The 21,625-nt window shown below is 46.1% G+C and overlaps 1 protein-coding gene across 5 annotated transcripts; it reads right to left on the reverse strand.

Moving 5' to 3' along the window:
* Positions 1 to 694: 694 nt before the first annotated feature.
* Positions 695 to 20,663, reverse strand: CIDEA (cell death inducing DFFA like effector a). 5 transcript variants are annotated; one of them, XM_043558258.1, is made up of 6 exons: positions 20,177 to 20,259; positions 16,144 to 16,218; positions 11,892 to 12,036; positions 10,933 to 11,079; positions 3,191 to 3,372; positions 695 to 1,185 (listed from the first exon to the last, which is right to left on the reverse strand). In XM_043558258.1, the coding sequence occupies exons 3-6, from the start codon at positions 12,021 to 12,023 to the stop codon at positions 1,038 to 1,040; spliced, it is 609 nt and encodes a 202-aa protein (XP_043414193.1). In that variant the 5' UTR covers positions 12,024 to 12,036; positions 16,144 to 16,218; positions 20,177 to 20,259; the 3' UTR covers positions 695 to 1,037. The 5 variants fall into 5 exon arrangements, with proteins under 5 accessions (XP_043414193.1, XP_043414194.1, XP_043414190.1 ...); XM_043558259.1 differs by having other exon boundaries at positions 16,144 to 16,204; positions 20,177 to 20,239; XM_043558255.1 differs by lacking the exons at positions 16,144 to 16,218; positions 20,177 to 20,259 and adding an exon at positions 20,540 to 20,663.
* Between the last annotated feature and the right edge of the window lie 962 nt (positions 20,664 to 21,625).

The following is a 21,625-nucleotide window of genomic DNA, read 5'->3' on the forward strand; positions in this document are numbered from 1 at the left end:
AGCCTGAGGTCGCTCAGTCGGTTAAGTGTCCCGACCGGCCTCAGGTCATGATCTCACAGTTCATGGGTTCCAGCCCCACATTGGGCTCTGTGCTGACAGCTCAGAGCCTGAAGCCTGCTTTGGATTCTCTCTCTCTCTCTCTCTCTCTCTCTGCCCCTCCCCCACTCAATGCTCTGTGTCTTTCTCTCTCAAAAAAAAAAAAAAAAAAGACAGATGGAAAGACGGATCCCTGGCTACCTTACTTGGGGGCCTGCACTCCCCAGCACCTGCAGCTAAAGCCACCCAGTGGCCTGGGTCAGCATCCTGCCACTCACAACCGTGGGTCCCAACTGACAACCTGGGTGACATTAGGAACTGAAGACGTGGTCCGCTAGTGTGGTTTTTAAGCAGTTTTGTGGGGGCCGTTTTGTTTTTTGGTTTTTGTTTCTTTAAAAGGCTATAAGCACTGGCTGAAGCCCTCCAGAACTTTAGGTTCTGAAGCTTCTGGGTCCCTCTGGGCTCATTCAAGACCCACAGTAGAACACCCCCCCCCCCGCCCCCCCCCCCCCCCCCCGGAGTAACATCTCCTTAGCTTACTGGCATCGAGTACTAACAGGGACTTAAACATGACAGGGCATCCTGGCTGACTTCTGCTTATATGCAGGAGTGCTGTTTGTTGGGAATGTGAAAGAGACACAAGGAAGAATTACCCGTATTAAAAGTAGCTCTTGCGATCGATCGGTTTATTGCAGGAGGTGAGGAGCTGAGAGGCCTAACCCAGGTTTGTGTGGCTCCGGGGCCACCACACTAGCCTGCCCTTTGGTCCTTCCTGTCCCCACGGAGGCCCCTACGAATCTCCTCCCCTCAGGGCGTCCCCTCCTGCAGCCCCCATTTCGTGTGCCTCCACCCCTCCACCTTCCCCTGCGTGCCACCCCCCAGTACAAGTGACCGGCCTTGTGCAAGTGCCCGTGGTTTAGAACAGAAGCATCTTCAAAATTCATCATCTGAGAGCGAATACTTGGGTCGAGAGCCGGCTGGGTCCCCTGCAGCGTGCATCCTTAGCCACTTGTGAACCCGCGTCTGGAGTGTGACCGGGGAGGGCTCTGCTCGTCCATGTCACCCAGCACTTGGAGCATGTACGTGCCGATGTAGATGAGCAACTGTCCGGTCACCTGGGCGGCGTGGGACAGGACCCGCAGCAGGCTCCTGCGACAAAGGGGACGGGGCACAGGTCAGGCTTGGAGCTCTGGGCCAGCGAGGGGTAGACAGTGTGGGAATCCTTCACCTCCCCGCAAACATCCGCTCAGAGCAGGCACCGCTCACTGAAGGAGCCAACCCCCAGCCGGCCAGGGCCTGCTACAGTGCACATGCTGATGCACGAGGCCGAAGACCACCTTCCTTGTAGCCGCTTCCAAACGTGGCCTGTTGTTCAGGAACTAGGAAGCCCTGAGTAGGCTGACGGTGCTCTTGAGAGCACACAGTGAGTCCTGTCCTCTGGCAGCTTGCTTACTCTGGCCACCGTGGGTGTTGGGGCTTGTTACGAAAATCAGGCAAGTCAGGTGTGAAAGGAGAAGCTGAAGGAGACTGATCCTGTGACCCAGTTTGCTTAGGGTGGCCGGGACATCCCATCTCGGCCCTGTTGTGGCCTCTACGCCTCAGGGCTGAGGCTGGCATTCCTGTTATTTCAGACTAAAAAAGTGGCTTTGACTCAAATTCTTACTCTCTACCGAGTCCAGAGGTAAAGGATTCTGTTCCAGTTTTAAAGACCTGTCATGTCACAAGGCCTGGGGGTCAGCTGTGCTGGTCAGGAGAGCCCCCTGGCCCTGGGATCCCACAACAGGACCCTGGTGTGAGGCCTTTGATGTGGGGACTTTGGTGGCTTCTGTGGCTGCTTGTGGTGCCACCAGATGTCAGATGGTAAGAATTAGTGACAAGAAGGCCGAATTTGCCTCTTAAAGGTTTTGTTGAGGTGGGATTTTAGGTGAGGTTTACTTTCTTCATTATACTTTTCCAAGTTGTTAGAACTCTCCTGTCTCATTTTGGAAAACCAATCAATCAAGCTATTTTCTCCCATCTCAGCTAAAAGAGGAAGCTCCCCCGGGGGGTCAGGTGTTGAGATTTCAACACGGGCACAGTGACAATTGTCTATGAGTTGGCCATTAATGGTTCTGAGAGGGAAATGGAAGCCATTGAGAAGCCACTGCCTGAGCTCCCTCTGTGCCAGGGCCTGGGGCCCCATCAGAGGAGGCCAATCTCATTTCCAAAGCATTTCCTTCCAAAGCTGCTGTCAGCCGCTGCAACCTTTTTAGACCTTCTGTCTCTCCCCCCTCCATCCACCCCTCCACAGGAAATGGTTATTTAGAGGATCAATACGAATTTACTAGAGGACAGAAGTAGGTGTGTTTAGAGCCTATGCAATCAAAGCACTTAGGAGCAACCTTCTCTTTTAAAAGATGATGAAACCAAGTCTCAGAGACATTAAGCAACCTGTTGAAGGTCACACAGCTGGCTGCTCAGAGGCAAAGCTGGGTGGGACCATGGATGTCCCTCTCAGTCCAGGCCTCAGGGCAGGTGTCCAGCCTGGTTACAACCACAGAGTATTCCTGGTGAACATACAGAATTTGTTCAGAAAGGTGCGGGTATGGATTGGGGATCTGTCTTGTACAGGCTCCCGCATCTGCCAGACTGGCCTCAGCCTGTGGGGCGACAGTGCCCTTGCCAGGGCATGTGGGTATGTGGAAAAGGCACAGGCCCATGCCACCTTGCTGCTAGGTTCAAGTTAGCAGTAATACAGAAGATACCAAAGAGCATTCCTCCGGGGTTCGTGGCCACTCTGTGCAAACCGGGTCAGAATCGCCATGGCTCCGTTTTAGCTGCCATTGCTTAGAATAAAGGTTTTAAAGTGCACAGCCCTAGTTTTTAAAAGAATTTGGTTCCTTTTCATATTTATTATTTAGTTTTTGATTCCATTTAGTATCTAATGGTCCCTGAAGAAAAAAATGTATATACACCTTGGCTCAAGACGCTCTGTTTTCTGACGTAAGTCTGGGTGTAAGAGGAAAAGTACCGTATGACATCATGAATTGGTGAACGCCAGCAGCTACCAGGCAGGTCAGGGCCCCCGGGGGGCTGGGCTTGGCAGTGCAAAGCAGCAGGCTGGGGATGGCCCAGGCGCGGTTTCCAGAACCCAGTTGACCCCCATGTCTGTTACCTCAGCAGGGCTTTGACTCCCGTGCACCGGATGTCGTAGGACACCGAATACATCTCATACATGGTGGCCTTCACGTTGAGGCAGCCAATGACATCCTTGGGATTCAGCTTGTACAAGTCGAAGGTGACTCTCGCTATTCCTGATTTCTTTGGTTGCTGGCGGGCTGGGACGTGGTTACCACCCTAGAACCATGGAGGGAGGAAGAGACTTAAGGAGCATCTCCGGCTATGATGTGCAAATTGTGTAATTCTGGGTTTTTGCTAGTTTTGACTCTGTTGGTTTAAAGTCTGCTAGTGACTGAGCTGCTAATTACCTAAGGCATGGTTTCAGCCCATCAATGTGCTCATACTGCTATCACGTCCAAACCCATTAGAAAGTATCCTTCCCTAAGCTACTTTCAGTTCAGTGATGTGGGATGAGTGCGGTGTGGCTCCGGGGCTGGACTGTAGGGGTTCAGTAGATGGTTGTGTTTGGTGGACACGGACAGTCTCAAGACTGTAGCACCGTTGGCTTAAAGAGGAGCAGGGAGCACTATTTCCACTTTACAAGAGGCTGCCGGGAAGAAAGTTTCAGAATCAAGTGGCTGAAGAAAGGGGCAGGGTGAGAACTTCCCAGGGCTTCCTGTGTTTTCTAGTCACCACCCTGGATGGAAACAGACCTCCTGGGGACATGGGTTACAATCGCCCCTCTAGGTCCTCCTGAAACATCAGTAGAGCCTTTAGGTCAGGGGAGAAAGCCAGAGACCTCTGTCAATCCCCAGGTTTATAAAGAGCATGGTAGCGTCCTCCCCATAGAAAGCTTTGCAGAGAGCAAGAAGAGAAAGAAGCCATGCCAAGGTACAAATGCCAGCCCAGGGGCGACTCTCCCTACAGGCTTGCTTCACACACAGATCTTGTAGTATTCAAATTTACACAATCAGTACAGTTACTACGTCTCCGGAACCTTTGGGGTTGGGGGCAGTTGAGGCTATAAATGTTAAATTCATCAATGCCAATAATCAACTATATGTGAAGTTAAAACATAAATTCCCCTAAAAGTGTCCAAATGCTTCTTGGTGGAGCCACCCTTCTCTCCTCCCGCACAGACAGGAGATATTGACGGTAAAACCCATTGTTTAACACACAAGAGTTTCTGCTGCCCCTTTAGGGGGTGCTTTCCAGCAGTTAGGAAACATCATTTTTAAATATTAAGATTACAGGGGCACCTGGGTGGCTCAGTCGGTTGGGCATCCAACTCTTGATTTCAGCTCAGGTCATGATCCCAGGGCCGTGGGATCGAGCCCCTGCATCAGGCTCTGCATTGAGTGTGGAACCTGCTTAAGATTCTCTCTCTCCCTTTGCCCCTCCTCTGCTCATGCACTGGCTCTCTCTCTGATAAAAAATAATAATAAAAGTAAAAATTAAGATTACAGAATAAAAAGGGGGAATTTTACCTGTAATCCTCCCACTGTTTTTTCTCACCGCCTTGTACTCCTTTCTGACATATGGAAGCTTTTATCTTATTCCCCCTAAATGTCTTCCTTAAGTCTGGTCTTAAATCAAAACCCAGCCCTCACAAAGCTAATCTGCTGGTGACCTGGATTTCTCTAACTCGCTGGCTCAAGAAGAAGAAATGATTGCCCCCCTGCCTCACCCTGAAAGGGCTCCAGGGTGCTGCTTCCTCACAGGCCTCAGAGACACTCAGACTGAAGATGCAGGGGGTCCTCTGGTGACTAGTTCTTGGCTGGATGTTCTCATCCAAGTCAAACAAAATTGGTATCATACCTGCTAGGTCCATTTGCTAAGTACCACCTCCCTGGACTCCAGGGATCAGGATGTGGACCTCTTTGGGGGCTATTATACTGCCCAAAACATATTTCTCAAACAAAAAGTAGTCCAGCTCAAGATTGCCTTTTAAAAGATTTGTCTAATGGAGCCTGGGTGGCTCGGTTGGTTGAGCAACTTGACTCTCAATTTCAGCTCCGGTCATGATCTCACGGTCATGAGATTGAGCCCTGCATCAGGCTCCTCACTGAACACAGATCTTACTTAAGATTCAATCTCTTTCCTTCTGCCCTTCCCCGACTCTTGCGTGCTCTCTCTCTCAAAAAAAAAAAAAAAAAAGCTAAAATTAAAGTAAATAAATAAATAAATAAATAATTGATTTGTCTAATTCACCGCATGCTCTTCTAATCTACTGGCATGATCTCCTCACCTGCTTCAGAGATACTATGTTTTAAATTTTATGTTTTTTATAATTGGTCTGTAGTCTTTTTTCCAGTTGGAAAAATGATGAAATATTTGATATGGATATTAGTACACATACTGATCTGTATGTATCATGGGTAGATGATGGGTATACTCACCACTCCAGATAAAATGTTGGCAACCTGTTATCACCCATAAGCCTCTCCCCAGTTATATTCTTCCACCTCCCCTCAAGAGGAGACCAGCCAAGTTGTGAATCACTACCTTTTATTTTTAGCACACATGAGTCTCAAACATCATATTGCTAATTTTGTACATTTTCGGATTATCTATAATTGGTTAAATGTGGAGATTCCCAAAATGTACGTTGGAGACACCTGAGGTCCAGAGACCCTTTCAGGGGGCTGAGAGATCAAAACTATTTTCATAATAAAAACCAAGGTGAAATTTGCCTTTTTTGTTCTCTTTCTCTCATGAGTGGAGGAATTTTCTACTACCCAGCTGAGAAACCTGCGTCACTCAATGAAATCAACATTTTTTAAAGAACCGATGCATGAGGTTATAAAATCATCCCTGGGAAAACGATCCAGCCAAAGCACAAGATAAACCAATGATTCCAATGAAACAGGAAACTTCACTGGTATGCCCTCAGATTCCACACTGCAGCAGCCTTTAGGAAAAGACCACTTAATGGATTTTGGTGTCATATCAAAGAAGAATATCCTCAATGATCTGAAAAGACCATTAAAATGCTCTCCCTTTTCTAACTACATATCTGTGGGAGGTCCCATTTTCTTTCCAAAACAATGTATTACAACAGATTGAACATAGAAGCAGATATGAAAATGTAGCCATCTTCTACTATTTGGTTAGGCATTAAAAAGATTTGCAAAAATGTAAAAAGATGTCACTTATTAAATATTTTTGTTTTGGAAAATAGTTATTTTTTTATAAAAATATATAATCTAAGTTAATCAGTACTGGGTTATTATTTTTAGTAATTTAATTTTCTTTTTTTTTTTTAATATATGAAATTTATTGTCAAATTGGTTTCCATACAACACCCAGTGCTCATCCCAAAAGGTGCCCTCCTCAATACCCATCACCTACCCTCACCTCCCTCCCACCCCCCACCAACCCTCAGTTTGTTCTCAGTTTTTAACAGTCTCTTATGCTTTGGCTCTCTCCCACTCTAACCTCTTTTTTTTTTTTTTTCCTTCCCCTCCCCCATGGGTTCCTGTTAAGTTTCTCAGGATCCACATAAGAGTGAAACCATATGGTATCTGTCTTTCTCTGTATGGCTTATTTCACTTAGCATCACACTCTCCAGTTCCATCCACGTTGCTACAAAAGGCCATATTTCATTTTTTCTCATTGCCACGTAATATTCCATTGTGTATATAAACCACAATTTCTTTATCCATTCATCAGTTGATGGACATTTAGGCTCTTTCCACAATTTGGCTATTGTTGAGAGTGCTGCTATGAACATTGGGGTACAAGTGCCCCTATGCATCAGTACTCCTGTATCCCTTGGATAAATTCCTAGCAGTGCTATTGCTGGGTCATAGGGTAGGTCTATTTTTAATTTTCTGAGGAACCTCCACACTGCTTTCCTGAGCGGCTGCACCAATTTGCATTCCCACCAACAGTGCAAGAGGGTTCCCGTTTCTCCACATCCTCTCCAGCATCTATAGTCTCCTGATTTGTTCATTTTGGCCACTCTGACTGGCGTGAGGTGATATCTGAGTGTGGTTTTGATTTGTATTTCCCTGCTAAGGAGCGACGCTGAACATCTTTTCATGTGCCTGTTGGCCATCCGGATGTCTTCTTTAGAGAAGTGTCTATTCATGTTTTCTGCCCATTTCTTCACTGGGTTATTTGTTTTTCGGGTGTGGAGTTTGGTGAGCTCTTTATAGATTTTGGATACTAGCCCTTTGTCCGATATGTCATTTGCGAATATCTTTTCCCATTCCGTTGGTTGCCTTTTCGTTTTGTTGGTTGTTTCCTTTGCTGTGCAGAAGCTTTTTATCTTCATAAGGTCCCAGTAATTCACTTTTGCTTTTACTTCCCTTGCCTTTGGGGATGTGTCAAGTAAGAGATTGCTACGGCTGAGGTCAGAGAGGTCTTTTCCTGCTTTCTCCTCTAAGGTTTTGATGGTTTCCTGTCTCACATTCAGGTCCTTTATCCATTTTGAGTTTATTTTTTGTGAATGGTGTGAGAAAGTGGTCTAGTTTCAACCTTCTGCATGTTGCTGTCCAGTTCTCCCAGCACCATTTGTTAAAGAGACTGTCTTTTTTCCATTGGATGTTCTTTCCTGCTTTGTCAAAGAAGAGTTGGCCATACGTTTGTGGGTCTAGTTCTGGGGTTTCTATTCTATTCCATTGGTCTATGTGTCTGTTTTTGTGCCAAGTAATTTAATTTTCAACATTACATTTAATTTAATTTTAAAATTAAAATTAATTTTAATTTAAAATACGTATTTACAATTTTCTCAGTTTTAATTTCAAATATAAGTAATATCTACATAGCTTATAGTTTCTTAAAATTTTTTTTTAAATGTTTATTTAGTTTTAAGAGAGAGAGAGAGGGAGAGAGAGAGAGAAGGAAACAGTGTGAGTGGGGGAGGGACAGAGAAAGAGGGACACACAGAATCTGAAGCAGGCTCCAGGCTCTGAGTTGTCAGCACAGAGCCCGATGTGGGGCTCAAACTCACGAGCCATGAGATCATGACCTGAGCCAAAGTCAGACTTAACCAACTGAGCCACCCAGGCACCCCTATAGCTTATAGTTTCTTAACTTTGGCACTTTGGCATTTGGGGCCAGATAACTCTTTGTCACAGGGGCTGTCCTGTGCCTTGTAGAATAGTTCATAGTATCCTGATCTCCACCCACTAGATGCCACCAGTACCCCTTTCATCCCAATTGTAGCAACCAAAAATGTCTTCAGACAAGGGGTAAGATCGCTCCCAGCTGAGAACCTCTGATTGATGGATATCTATAGACTCCACTGAAATCCACATAAACAAAAGCTATTTGTGGTCCTCATTAATTTTTAGGAGTGTAAAGGGGTCCTGAGGTCAAAAAGTTTGAAGATTACTTGCTTAATGGGTTATCCTGTGATGTTTTCACTCAACAGAGTTGATGAGATTTATTCATATAGATCCCTGTAGCTGTACTTCATGCATTTTCACAGCCGAAGCATATTCCATTCAATGGATAGTCACCTGTGTATTTATTTACATGTATTTATGTAGAAGCACATGGCTGGGTGTCTGTGTGCTGACTGTACGTCTAGGAGAGGGCTTGTCAGGTCATAGGTGGTGCTTCAATTCTATGGGATAAAGGTAAACTGTTTTAAACAGCTGCTGGTGAGAGTGTAAGAGTTCATTGCTTCATATCTTAAAAAATGGAAAACCCTAATAATACCAAATTTAATCGTGTAAAAGAGTATCTTATTGTGGTTTTAACTTACGTTTTCCTAATCACCAGTGAGGTTGAAAATTTTTTACTACGTTTTACTGTCCATTCTTCAGATACCAGTTCATGTTTTTTTGCCCATTTTCCATTAGAGTGTCCATTGTTTCCATAATTGATTTCTGTGAGTTCCCCAAATTTATCAAATACTAATCTTTTGTTGGGTTATGTTGAAAACACCTTCTGCTCACTTGTGGCTTATTATTTTACATACTTTATTGTATCGTTTGATGAACAAAACTCTTAATGGAGTTGTAATTGTCATTTAAAAAATGGTTTATGGAGGGGTGCCTGGCTGGCTCAGTCAGCATGTGACCCTTGATCTCAGGGTCTTGAGTTCAAGCCCCATGTTGGGTGCGGAGCCTACTAAAAAGAAAAAAACAACAACAGCTAAAAAATGGTTTATGTACAGCCTTGTTTAAAACAACAGCAACAACAAAAACATTACACCCTAAGGATGTCAAACATATATTAGACCTTCTCAGTCATGTCTCCAGCTTCCTTTGTGTTTTCTACCTCTACCTTCTTGTGCTACATGATGGGAACCTTCTTGAGACAGATCTTCCAGGTTTTTTCTTATTATCTTCAGTGATGCCTGTCTCTGTTTAATTGTTGTGTTTTTCGCTTCCAGAAATTCTATTTGGTTCTTTCAAGTCTACCTTGTCCTTTGGATTACTTCTCGTCCCTTCTTAGTTTTGATTACTCTTTGAACATTTTAAATACACTTATTTTATACTCTGTATCCAATGATTCCAACATCTGAGGTCTTTGGAGGCCTGACTTTATTATTTCTGCTTACTCTCACTTATAGTGCTTTAAGTCCTTACGTTTTGTGATTTGATTCATTCTGAACCTATTTCTCCTGCTGGTTATGTGGGGGCATGGTCAACCCTGGGTCACTGGGGCTGGAGGGAGGGACCAGGTGAGCAAAAACTCAATGAATAAACTCCTTCCACTGATGCCTCCCTTCCTGGGGCTCTGGAAACTAAAAGCTCTCTTGGGTATTTTTCGAATCAGCAGTCCCTAAAACCTCATGAGGGCAGCTGGTGGCCACAGATTCTTAGGAGAGACCTTTAAGATTCTTCTGCTTTATGTGGGCATCTAAAATCTGGCCCCTTACCTTGTGTCAGCCCAAAACTTTGTCTCCTGTCCTGCCAGCACCTGTCAAAACTGCAGCCCAAAGTCACTGAAGTCAGTGGATGGCCATGAGTGAGGTGCTCAGGGGTAAGACATCACTTCTCTAGATTCTGGCTCCCATAAAAGTTTTGGCCTCTGAAGATTTTCCTTTCTGGAAGGTCAGTTAGGCATATAAAATATGTGTTAAAATTTTGCTTTACTTTTTTAGGTGTTTTATAGTGGGAAGGTTTTCCAAGATATGTATATAATCTGTAGTTTTTCTGGACATAGAAGTCTTTATTCCATCTCTTTACCTTTCTTCTTTTTTGGTTTGTTTTTTATTTTATTTTATTTTATTTTATTTTATTTTATTTTATTTTATTTTTAATGTTTATTTATTTATTTTTTGAGAGATAGTGCAAGCAGGGAGGGAGAGAGAGAACCTCAAAGCAGGGTCCACACTGGCAGCGCAGAGCCCAATGTGGGGCTCAATCCCACGAACAAAGAGATCATGACCTGAGCTGCATGCTCTACTGACTGAGCCAGCCAGGCACCCCTCTGTTTACCTTTCTAAATCACTGTACATTCACACACACACACACACACACACACACACACACGGACCTAATTTCACTGGCTGTGTTAGCTTGCTGGCCTCCTGAGGACAGAGACAGTGAATGGTCACCAGGTCAATCTGTGTGTTTTAAAAGGACCCATAGCTACTTACTGGCCTAAACCTGTTTCCCAGAACTGCTTGCTTTAAATCCTATAGCCCAGGTTCACTAAGATGCTAAGTTCCCTAGAAACACATTTAACAATCCTGTTGAGGGTAGCAGATCCAATTATTAGGCGAATATGAAGTTCATATTCAGAAAGAGGACAAGTCAACACCAAAGTAGGGAATGCACTTTTGTGGGTAAAAAAGTCTGCCCGGTAGCCGTTTGGACAAGTGTTTTTGCTTACCGGTGTCCACCTCTGCCCTTTCTCCAAGATCATGAAATGTGTGTTGTCTCCTAAGGTCTGAAAGAACTCTTCCGTATCCACCACGGTTCCGTCTTCCTCCAGCACCAAAGTGACCAGTCCGCTGGTGATAACTAAGGCATCCAGGGTCTAGATTGACAACACATCAGAGACATGGAATAAAGGAAGAGATTCCATTTTGACCACTCAAAGCCATTGACTAAGTTATAGATTCAGAAGTGATCTGATTTTGCTGAAACTTTAATGATAAAGATCTACCTTCATTGGCATCTTGGACTCAGTCTTGGCTTGGAAAAAGAAAAGATTTTTAATGGACCAATCTTCTTCAGAGATCTCAAGGACATGAGATTAATGAAGACACTGAATCAAATTTAGAGTTTCTATAATTACTCACTTATTTTGCCAAATAAAATGAAGAATGCAACAGAATGATATTTAAAGAGCCTTAGGCTCACATCACGTATCTGCCCCTCTCTTGCTTCAGGGTCTGCATGTTGGATGTTCATTTCTTCTTTCCATAGGTGTCTCTGTCTGGGTTATGCTTCCATAACCTGACTCCACAGACTCCAGAGAGTCTGTGATTCTTCCTTATTTGGTGATCTAGGACACTGTTTTAGATTAAGGACTATTTTTCTCCGGGCTTTATAACCAAAAACAGATTTCCAAAGGCTGCTGCTTCCCTGTATTCTCCCTTGTCAAAGAAGAAAGGCTGTATTATCAATTGATGACTGTTTTTAAGGCTTTTGTGTCTGTAGCTAAATCTTTTATGGTACAGAGATGTAATAATGTTCCCTTTCATTCTTTTCTTCTCCCCTCAGACTCTCCAAAGCCATGACAGTGGCATTTCTGTCTCTGCCCTGGTTTAGTATCTAAGCCCATAGCCCTGCATGCAGTCAGGGGCCCTCTTGTGAGGGACGGGAAAGCCCCGGGGTTCCTGGCACCTTGCTAAGAAGCTCCTTCAGACTGTTGGCCATCACCCCTCGCCGGCTGCTTCTGTCATGGTTGGAGACCCGGAAAGGGCGAGCTGAGTGCATGAGGGGGGTTAGCAGGACTTTCTTGGTCTGTGATCCCATAAATGTCAGGGGCCTGGAAATGGAGGAGAAAAGTAAAAAATATCTTTGACATTATCTTCAAAAAAGGAATCTTCAAAGAGAGGTTTGAAGTATACAAATTAAAACAGTTTTCATATTTGCATCTGAAAGAAAGAAAATCAGTAGTTGGGGATCATTGAAAATCCTGATATCCAAGAAACAAATAACACAAACAATTAAAAACCACAGCGATCATTATGCCTATTTTACTAGAACATTCAAAGTCCTTGTAGTAAATATGTGAGAAAGAAGTGGTAAGAGCATCAAACTCAAAAAAGAAATAAGAATTCGATTTTGCAAACATGAGTTTTATAGCTGAAAAGTCTTTTTTTTTTTTTTGCCTAACGTTTATTTTTTAGAGAGAGCGACAGAGCACAAGCAGGGGAGGGGCAGAGAGAGAGGGAGACACAGAATCGGAAGCAGGCTCCAGGCTCTGAGCTGTCAGCACAGAGCCTGACTTGGGGCTCAAACTCACAAACTGTGAGATCATGACCTGAGCTGAAGTCGGACGTTTAACCGACTGAGCCACTCAGGCACCCCTATTGCTGAAAAGTCTTAAGAGGTTATGAATTAGCCAAGTAGAGTTAAAGAATTAGGTACACACACAAAAGTTACATATTGTAAAACTAAGCCAGGAATCGAAAATCCATGTAGTGGTCACTAGAGCAATAAACTAACATTTAGAAATTAACTTAGAAAAGATGAGGAACAACAGAACACTATAATAATTGTTGTTGGAATAATGAGAAGGAAAGGAACTTTGGGCCATATGTCACATGACACTTTGGAGTAAATTCCACATTTAACAAAGAATTAATTCAAAGTTTCACTATTAAAAAAACTAACACAGGGGCGTTTGGGTGGCTCAGTTGGTTGAGCATCCAACTTCGGCTCAGGTCATGATCTCACAGTTCATGAGTTAGAGCCCTGCGTCAGGCTCTGTGCTGACAGCTCAGAGCCTGGAACCTGCTTCCGATTCTGTGTTTCCCTCTCTCTCTGCCCCTCCCTCATTTGCGCTCTCTGTCAAAAATAAACATAAAAAAATTATTAAAAAATAAAATAAACTGACACAGAGAGGGAAAATAACGAACAAAACCAAATCAAGACAATTTTCTGAGGGAGAAAACCTCCAACCTTTGGTTGTCAAATTATACATACATACATATTATATATACATATATGTATATGTATATGTACATGTATATATATGTATATTATATATACATATATAATATACATGTATATAATATGTATGTAAATATTTATTATACATTTATGTATATATTATAAAATGGGGGATAAATGAGAAGCTTACTGCTTTAGTAGTTATTTAACACTTTTTTAAGATTTCATTTTTTTTATTATTTTTTTAAATATTTATTTATTTTTGAAAAAGAGTGTGAGCGGGGGAGGGATAGAGAGAAAGGGAGACAGAATCTGGAGCAGCCTCCAAGCTCTGAGCAAGCTGTCAGCACAGAGCCTGACACAGGGCTCGAACCCACAAACTGAGAGATCATGACCTGAGCCGAAGTCAGACACATAACTGACTGAGCCACCCAGGCGCCCCATGGAGCACATGAGGCTTTTGATGGCAAAGAAATGCAAAACCACCTTTGACACACCAGTGCATGCTTTCAAACACACATGCAAGAAGTGATTTAAAAGTAACTCCATAAGGGGCAACAGATGTGCCTTGCTGGTGGCACTAGGAGCTGGTTCAGTCTCTTTGGAGAACAGTCTAGAAATGCATAGTTTTCACCCAGGACGGTGGGCTTTTTAAATTTAGGGGTAACCCCACAAAGAAATTATTGGAAAGAATATCAACATAAGTTATCAATAGTTCACGTGGCTCTCACTTCATGTCAGGTGCTGTGAGAAGTGACACATGACCTCACTTAATCTCCCCAGGCCCCGAGGGATGAGAGCCTACAGCTGCACTGGCCTCACACCTAAACAGTATCCTACCTACTGCAGGCACTCAAGTCGTTGTTGACGATCTGGACAAATACTTGTAGAGTGAGATTCAGAAGAATGAAATGAAGGGCCTTATTTTTAGGACAATCTTACAGAAGATACAAAGTGAGGACATCACTGATTTCTGACACATAAAATGGACCATCTAGATTAACCCCATGAAGGCTAAAATTGTAGGGGCTTTTATACTATCACCTAGGATTTAGCACTTTATTTTATACATATCCAAACACATATACCTACACACATACAGTCACACACATCCACACATACATATTGCCATTTATTTATCTAAGCTTTATTTTCCCAACTAGATTGGAATTTCCTTCAGGGAAAAAGCTTCTTTGTTGTATCTCCCATAATGCCTAGATTAGTGCTAGGCAAATAGGTTTTCAATAGTATGTGGTCTAACTTGAAGTTCTACAAATGGACATAAGTGAAAATTCAATGATCTAGCAAGTAATTTTCTATATGAGAAACTGATAGTGTAGTAATGAACCGGCTCTCAAAAACCATCAGGTTAAGTTCATGCTCATAGCATGACCAGCCAGTTTCAGTGAGTATCTACATATTATCCTTGGCAAAAAAAAAAAAAAAAAAAAAAAAAGGGGGCATTCTAGGAATCAGACCCAGATTGTTAGCACAGGTTTGGTCTGAAGTGTATTCAGCTAGCATCATATTAGTGCTTCCTAACTGCTTGCATCCAAGCACTTGCTATGGCCAGCTTACGCTAACTTTTTATACATACTAATTATCATCACAACTTTACAAGGAAAGTATTACTCCATTTCCCAGATGGGAAAACCGAGGCTCAGAGTGGTTTCTCAAGGTCACTCAATTAACAAGGAAACGAAGTAGGACATAATTATCTCTGGACTTCTAACCTCAAGCAATAAACATCACTTAATCATCAGTCTGGGGCTGCTCTGGTTGAAAGGACCACAGTGGTCTCGGTGAACACCGACAGCTCCTTTCCCTTCTAGGCCGCCAGAGTCACTGCGTTAGTTGTTCCTAGTGAGGCAACGGCAAGGGGATTGTGGCAGGTCACTGGCCTCTGATGCAGGCTCCCCATTAGATTGATCAGAGAGCCACCAGATGAATCCAAGCCTTGAACTGACACAGCAGTGGGGCTGGCACACAGCCTCTGAACTTTTGCCCTGATTACAAGGAGTTACACCAGGTTCCTCGGTTACACAACCTGACGGACAAGATGCCCACGTTCTGCTGAGCTGGTGCTACAGAGCCCCCTGCTCACAGTCCTGTCTCTGGTGATCTGGTAGATGGGGCAATGAGGATTTTACCTAAGATGCTTTACACTGAGAACTGGCTTTGTTGGCAACCTAATCATGGCACCTGAAACTTAAACTCAACGGTGAAGTCCGTATGAGGAGGAGAGAGAGACTAGTTCTATTCTATGCCAGACCCGTGCGCATTAGTGCATTACCTAATACCTTGACAAGACAGGCACATCAGATGAATAAAAGTGAGGCTCGGGAAGTTAAGAAATGAATAAGGTCAGAGTTAGCAAGAGCTAGAACAGGGGTTTGAACCCAGCTCCCACTTTTGCGCCACGGTGCCTGCCCTACAAGGTGAAAAGCCTCCTATGATGCAGAGGAACCCCGGACCCTCACCAGCATGAGCCTCTCTTCCCCCTGCAAAGCAAGAACTCCTTGCCATTGTCCTCAAGCCCTTCTAGAATCTGTACTCACTGAGGCCAGGGTCTGTCTGTACATTTTTTACTTCCCCACAGCACCTAGCCTGCCATTGGCACGCGATCCATTCACTGAGTAAAAGATAGGCTAGGACAAAAATCTGAGAAATGGGAGAACAAAGTTCATGTGCTGGAATCTTAGGTCCAGGTGCTAGAGGCCAATGACACACCTTGTGGGCATGAACAGCTTTGACCTAGTTAGTTGTGGTCCTGTACCTCCTCATTGGATGCGAACGATCACGCCTCAGTAAGCACCAGTGTTCCAGTTACGTACTACAGTTGATTATACAAAGTCCTTATTGTCTTTAACTTCTGGACTAGATAAGTGCTGGCAGTCATTTCTGGTCCTCTCCCCACGCTGCCCTCAGGACAGCCATCCTCAATAAAAAAAGATACGCACCATATTGTTCCTCTGACCCATTATGTTTCCTTAACCGGGCACTGGGTCATTGTTGGAGAAAAGGCTTACGGAGCACACCTAAAAAAAAAATCCTTGAAGACAAGAAAATTAAATCCTGCCATTCTAGGAAGAGGATGAGTGATCTGACGTGTCAAATTATACAAGAGCCAGGCTATCTTATAGATAATATAAAAAGGAGTTAAATGAAATTTTATGTACATGAAACCTATTTAACAACTATTATAGGAGTATTTACTTTTTTTAAAATATTTATTTATTTTTGAGAGACAGAGCATGACAGGGAGGGACAGAGAGAGAGGAGACACAGAATCGGAAGCAGGCTCCAGGCTCCGAGCTGGCAGCACAGAGCCTGACGCGGGGCTCGGACTCACAAACCGCGAGCTCATGACCTGAGCCGAGGTCAGAGGCTTAACGACTGAGCCACCCAGGCGCCCCCCAGGAATATTTACTTTGCTCCAGCTAAAGGAGCAGCAAAGCAACTAGCTAGCTAAATGAAGAAAGCAAGGTATTGATCCAACCCACTCCTGGTCATCTTAATAGGATATTTTATGTCACTGGCAATTAGTGCAAGATCTAAAATGTCTTGCTCTTCTCCCCCCAATATTTTAATATATCAAAGTTGAGACAGGAGCTCGGAGAAGCCTTAGCACACACTGGTCACCCTCCCATCCTGGGAAAGTGCAGACAACCATATAAGCAGGAAGGAAATAGCTCACTAAGAGGAAAAGAAAAACCAGGAAACAGGTTGTTCAAGGAAACAGATTGTTTCGGGGAAACTGAGACAAAAAGAGTAGTCAGGCTTCATAGAATATTCTTAAAAACTGTGAAGAGGCATATCTCCCAGAAGTGAGGGAAACAGAGAAGCCTTTGTATTTTTCCCCAAGTGAACTGAGAAGTCTCGACTTAGCAAAGTGTAGCAAATAAAGCAACAGGCCACAGACTGACGGCAGAGGTGAACTTCACTCCAGTAAAAGGAAGCTAGCCTCCATGAGTCATAAACAAGCATGTTTTTATGCCACTGTATGGACCGATGTTTATTCCAGAAGTGGAATAAGAAGGAAAAGGGCAGGCCTGGGAACAAAACCTCCCCCAGAGAGAAATACTTTGGGGTCAGCAGTGATGAGGTGGCTCCGTGAGGCCCTGTAAGGTACTGCCCCCGGGGAACATTCAGAGAGAAGGGCCCCTCATTTCCTCGTTAGGTAGAAAGGAGGAACCCACGTGAGAGAACACGCACAAGCAGGTACGACAAGCCAACCACCCACTACTACCAAAGCCTAGGGACAAGGAGCACCTTAAGAAGGGAAGTGGTGATGTCAAATACAACAATGCAGAGAAACAGACGGGACTGAAAACAGACGGGACCCATCCGGCCTGGCTGGGTCTCAGTGAGCGGTCAGGACGGTGCAGGGTCTAACCCACTGGCAGAAGCTGGAGAAGCGTCAGCCTCAGTGATGCCTCCTCCTTCCCCAGCAGTGCGGGAGCCACGTTACGGGCTACACACATTGGGATGTCTGCCCCACAGCGACGGCGGCTGGCTCACATCTGTGCCTTGACCAGCCTAGAGAAATGCTTGATGTAGTAAGAGCATTTTCAGTATATGACCATGATGTCTTTGAACACTTGGAAATGTTATTAAAATAACAGTTTAGACCCAGGAAGGAGTAAGCATCAGTAACCTGGGAGATTTACTTGTAGAAAATGCAGTTCCTTGCTTATAACAAAAAGACAGTGTTAAAATGTGTACTGAAATGCCAGCTATACAAAACCTAGAGTTCCTGGTTCAAGGAAAGGAAAGATGTACCAAATGGCAACAAAAACAGCAATTTTGCACACAGTATAATACATATCAGCTCTGTAACAACTTCAAGGTCGGCATGAACGTTAGCACGGACAGACACAATGGCTGAGTGGCTTTGCCTATGACAACACACACTGGTATGGACGTCCTTGACGTCTGGAGCTCTGCTGAGGGACCTCAGGCAGCTTTCGCCCTGACTAAGGCCTCGAGGGATCACAGACGATTAACAAACTAATGACTAGTTTAAGACTTTAGGATTGCTGACCTTAAAACACGATGTGTATGTGGATGAAGTTTTTTCTTTGGCAAAACGCAATCCTCCACTAATAAAAGAGTTAAGGCCAGCTAGTTTAAATTAAGGAACACGGAGGAGGCAGAAGTCCAGCAAGACTGTAACTAACAAACATGGCCTTTACCCTGTCTGTGGCTCACGTGGGTCTTCAGCCTTGACACAGTTCTAAAGAAGGGCAGGGAAGGACAGGGTTTTCCTTTCAACAAGTAATATGGATCCTTTTTCTTCCAGTTTCGTTTGGAAGCAGGTAGATTCTTGAAAGAACTGCACTGTGTGTCCCTGATAGTCACTCACGTTTAGAGTTTGCCAAGCTCAGAAGGAGTGTGTCTTTGAGTAGACATTTCCTTACGTTTTGACTTGCCCACATTTCACAAGCAAGTCACTTTCATACACACTTGACCCAGTGGAAACCTTACACAGATGCACTTTGGATTTCGGTATCCTGTTATAGGGATCAGGTGGAAGGGCAGGGTCAGCCTTAATTCTGAAGGCTCTGCCTCCTCCTTCTCCTCCAGGCAATACCAGCCAGGAATCAAGGGTGCCTTCTTAGCAGTCCTTAAATCAGCCTGCCACCTCCTCAGGGTTCACATTAGTGGCTGAGTGGGTATATTTGTATATTTGAGGGGAAGAAGTATGCAGGATTGATTCTAAACTGCTAATAATTGTTACCCCCTGGGAGTGGGATTGTGGGGGGCAGGGGCAGGGGGAGAACAACAAGGAAACCCAGGGCTCACCTTCATGCTGACATGAGTTAGGGAAGATGCAGGAAACAAGTCTGTTTCCCACCTTTTCTGGTTCCTTACTACTTGACTTCATTGTTTTTGTTTTTTAAAGTGAAAGCCCAGTGCTGTTCAGACAGACCGCCTTTACATTTTGGAAGCTTGCTTGGTTGCTTGCTTGCCTTCTTTCTTTCTTTCCTTTCTTTTTTTAATGTTTATTTATTTTTGAGACAGAGAGAGACAGAGCATGAATGGGGGTGGGTCAGAGAGAGAGGGAGACAGAATCTGAAACAGGCTCCAGGCTCTGAGCTGTCAGTACAGAGCCCCACACGGGGCTCAAACTCACAGACGGCGAGATCATGACCTGAGCCAAAGTCTGACGCTTATCCGACTGAGCCACCCAGGCGCCCCTGGAAGCTCTTTTTCTAACCTTGAGGGTTGCCCACGGCAAGTTCGGCTCCATAGATCGCAGTAGTTTGTAAAGTGATTCTCCTTCCCCACCTTGCCCCTTCAACCCACCCTGTCGCTCTGCTCTTTGGTACAGATGGGATCACCTCCGAAACCTGCATTTTAAAGAACTCAAAGGGCTTCTCTATCCTTTTTGAAGTACTTTGAAGATCTTTAGAGAAGCACTATCCCTTCCATAAGTCTATACTTGAGAATTACTTCCATGCAATATTTGTAGGATTTTATCAGCAAGGACGGGTTTGGGTACGTCAAGATAGGAGGATGAATGACAGCTGGGGGGGGGGGGCGGGAAGTGTTGCGGTGCCATCAACCCCCCAGCGGGTGGCGAGACCCGGGAAGGGAGCGAAGACTAAGAAGCCTCGGAAGGCACCTGGTCCCTCCCTGGGCAGCGTCGGCGCTCTCAGATGCGGCGAGGAGGGGGAGCGCTTCCCCCCATACATCCCGTTACAAGCCTGGGTGGGCTCATCAAGCAGGGGTCTGGGAGCGTTCAGAGCCGGAGGGGCGCTCTCTGCTCAGCCCACCCTCCCCTTGGAGCCCAGAGCCCGCTCTCGCCCTTAAGGGTAAGCCTGGCCCATCCCAAAGCCGCCGAGCGTCCCCACCAGCAGCGCCCCAGCTCCCGTCGCGACCCCGAGGTCCCCCTGAAGCCCTGCGCGGGAGCACCGTGGAGGCGTTGCCCGCGTTTCCCAGGACCGGGCCCTCGGTTGCCCGGCGGCTGCAGCAGCATCAAGAAATTCAGCCACTCCCGCACTCACCACTGTCACCTGTTCCGTCGATGCCCGCGCACCTCGGGAGCGCCACACCTGGCACTTGCGGCCAGCTGGAGGAGGGGGAGGAGAAGCGCGGCCGGCTCGGACTCTGCACCCCCGCGCAGCCGCTGGGCGTGTGGGCTGGGACTGGGGCCTCGGGGCGCTCCGGGTTGCTGGGCGCAAGAGGTGCTGGGGGGTACCGGGCGCACGGGGGACGAGAGACGCAGGGAAATGAGGGACTCACTGGGGTGCCAGGCACAGGGGGATGCAGACCGTTCAGAGCGCAGGGGGGCGGGGGCTCAGGGGGATGGGTGGCGCAGGGCCGCGGGGCGCAGGCGTGGCCCAGAGCCTGGCTGGCGCTGCACTCGCCTGATGAGGGCTCCGGCGTAGTCCCGGGCGGTCTCCATCGCTAAGGTCCCCCTCCCAGGCTCGGCCTCCGCCGCCCGCGCCCTTCTCTTAAAGCGCCGCCACCAGCCCCGCCCCGGCCGGCCCGCCCCGCGCCGGGCGAGGACCTTGGCTAGGGGCTCACCTCTGCAGAAGGTCGTGGCTGCGCCTCCTGGGAGAGCGCCCGGGTCCGTGCCAGTTCCGGGCCCCTGGAGGGGAAGCGGTTCTCGAAGACCGCTGCAGAGGACGGTCCCCACGACTGTCGAGGCCCACCAGCTGCTCCGCGCGTCCCCTAACGGTCGTTGTTAGCCTGTTCGCCTTGCACATTCTGAGAGGTGAGGCAGCCTGGGCGGCGTGGCTGTGGCTGTGAAAAGGCAGATGTGTTGCTTTCAAACCCATGGGGGCCACGGGCGGAGGGGCGGGGGTGGCGGTGGAATGAGGTGCAGGATGAGTTACCCCCAGGGCCGCACTGGGTTGGGCGCCCGGGCTGCAGCCCCCGACCGACGTCCCGCTCCAAGCTCAGCAAGCCGGCTGGCAAGGCGAGGAAGTGGCCGCAGACACCTGGACACAGCGCCCTTTAGATTCTCGGGAAGTGGGGCCGGGGGGTTGGCTCCCTTCCTGTTAGGTGCTCCGCGGCTGTTCTGATGGGCATTTGGGGGCAGTAAGAAGGGTGTTTAGAATGCAGGAGTAAACGGACCGTTGGACTTGGTTAACAATCTTTTAGCTTATAGGGAAGAGACTTTCTCAGAGTAAGGGAGGCAACAGAAAAACCAAGCCAGGGCTGAGGGAGATTTTGTCGGCCTCCTGCTTGCGCAGATAATCCTACCAGAAGATGCAAGTCGGCTTGTTTGGGACCTCAGAAGAGGGCAGGGGGGCGTGTCAGGAATTCCACGGAGCTCTACCTGCAAAATCAAAGAAGTCTCAGGAGCAGGTTAAGGAGTGAAACAGTCCCTCAATTCCAGCCCCTTCAAAGGCGGAAATTTTCTGGGATATAGGGTTCCTAGTACATACTGTCCTGCACATGGTCAAGTGACTGGTTCCAGAAATTGTTAGTAACTGCTGACTGCCTTG

This window comes from Prionailurus bengalensis, chromosome D3, assembly GCF_016509475.1.
Source record: "Prionailurus bengalensis isolate Pbe53 chromosome D3, Fcat_Pben_1.1_paternal_pri, whole genome shotgun sequence".
Taxonomy (NCBI): Eukaryota; Metazoa; Chordata; class Mammalia; order Carnivora; family Felidae; genus Prionailurus; species Prionailurus bengalensis.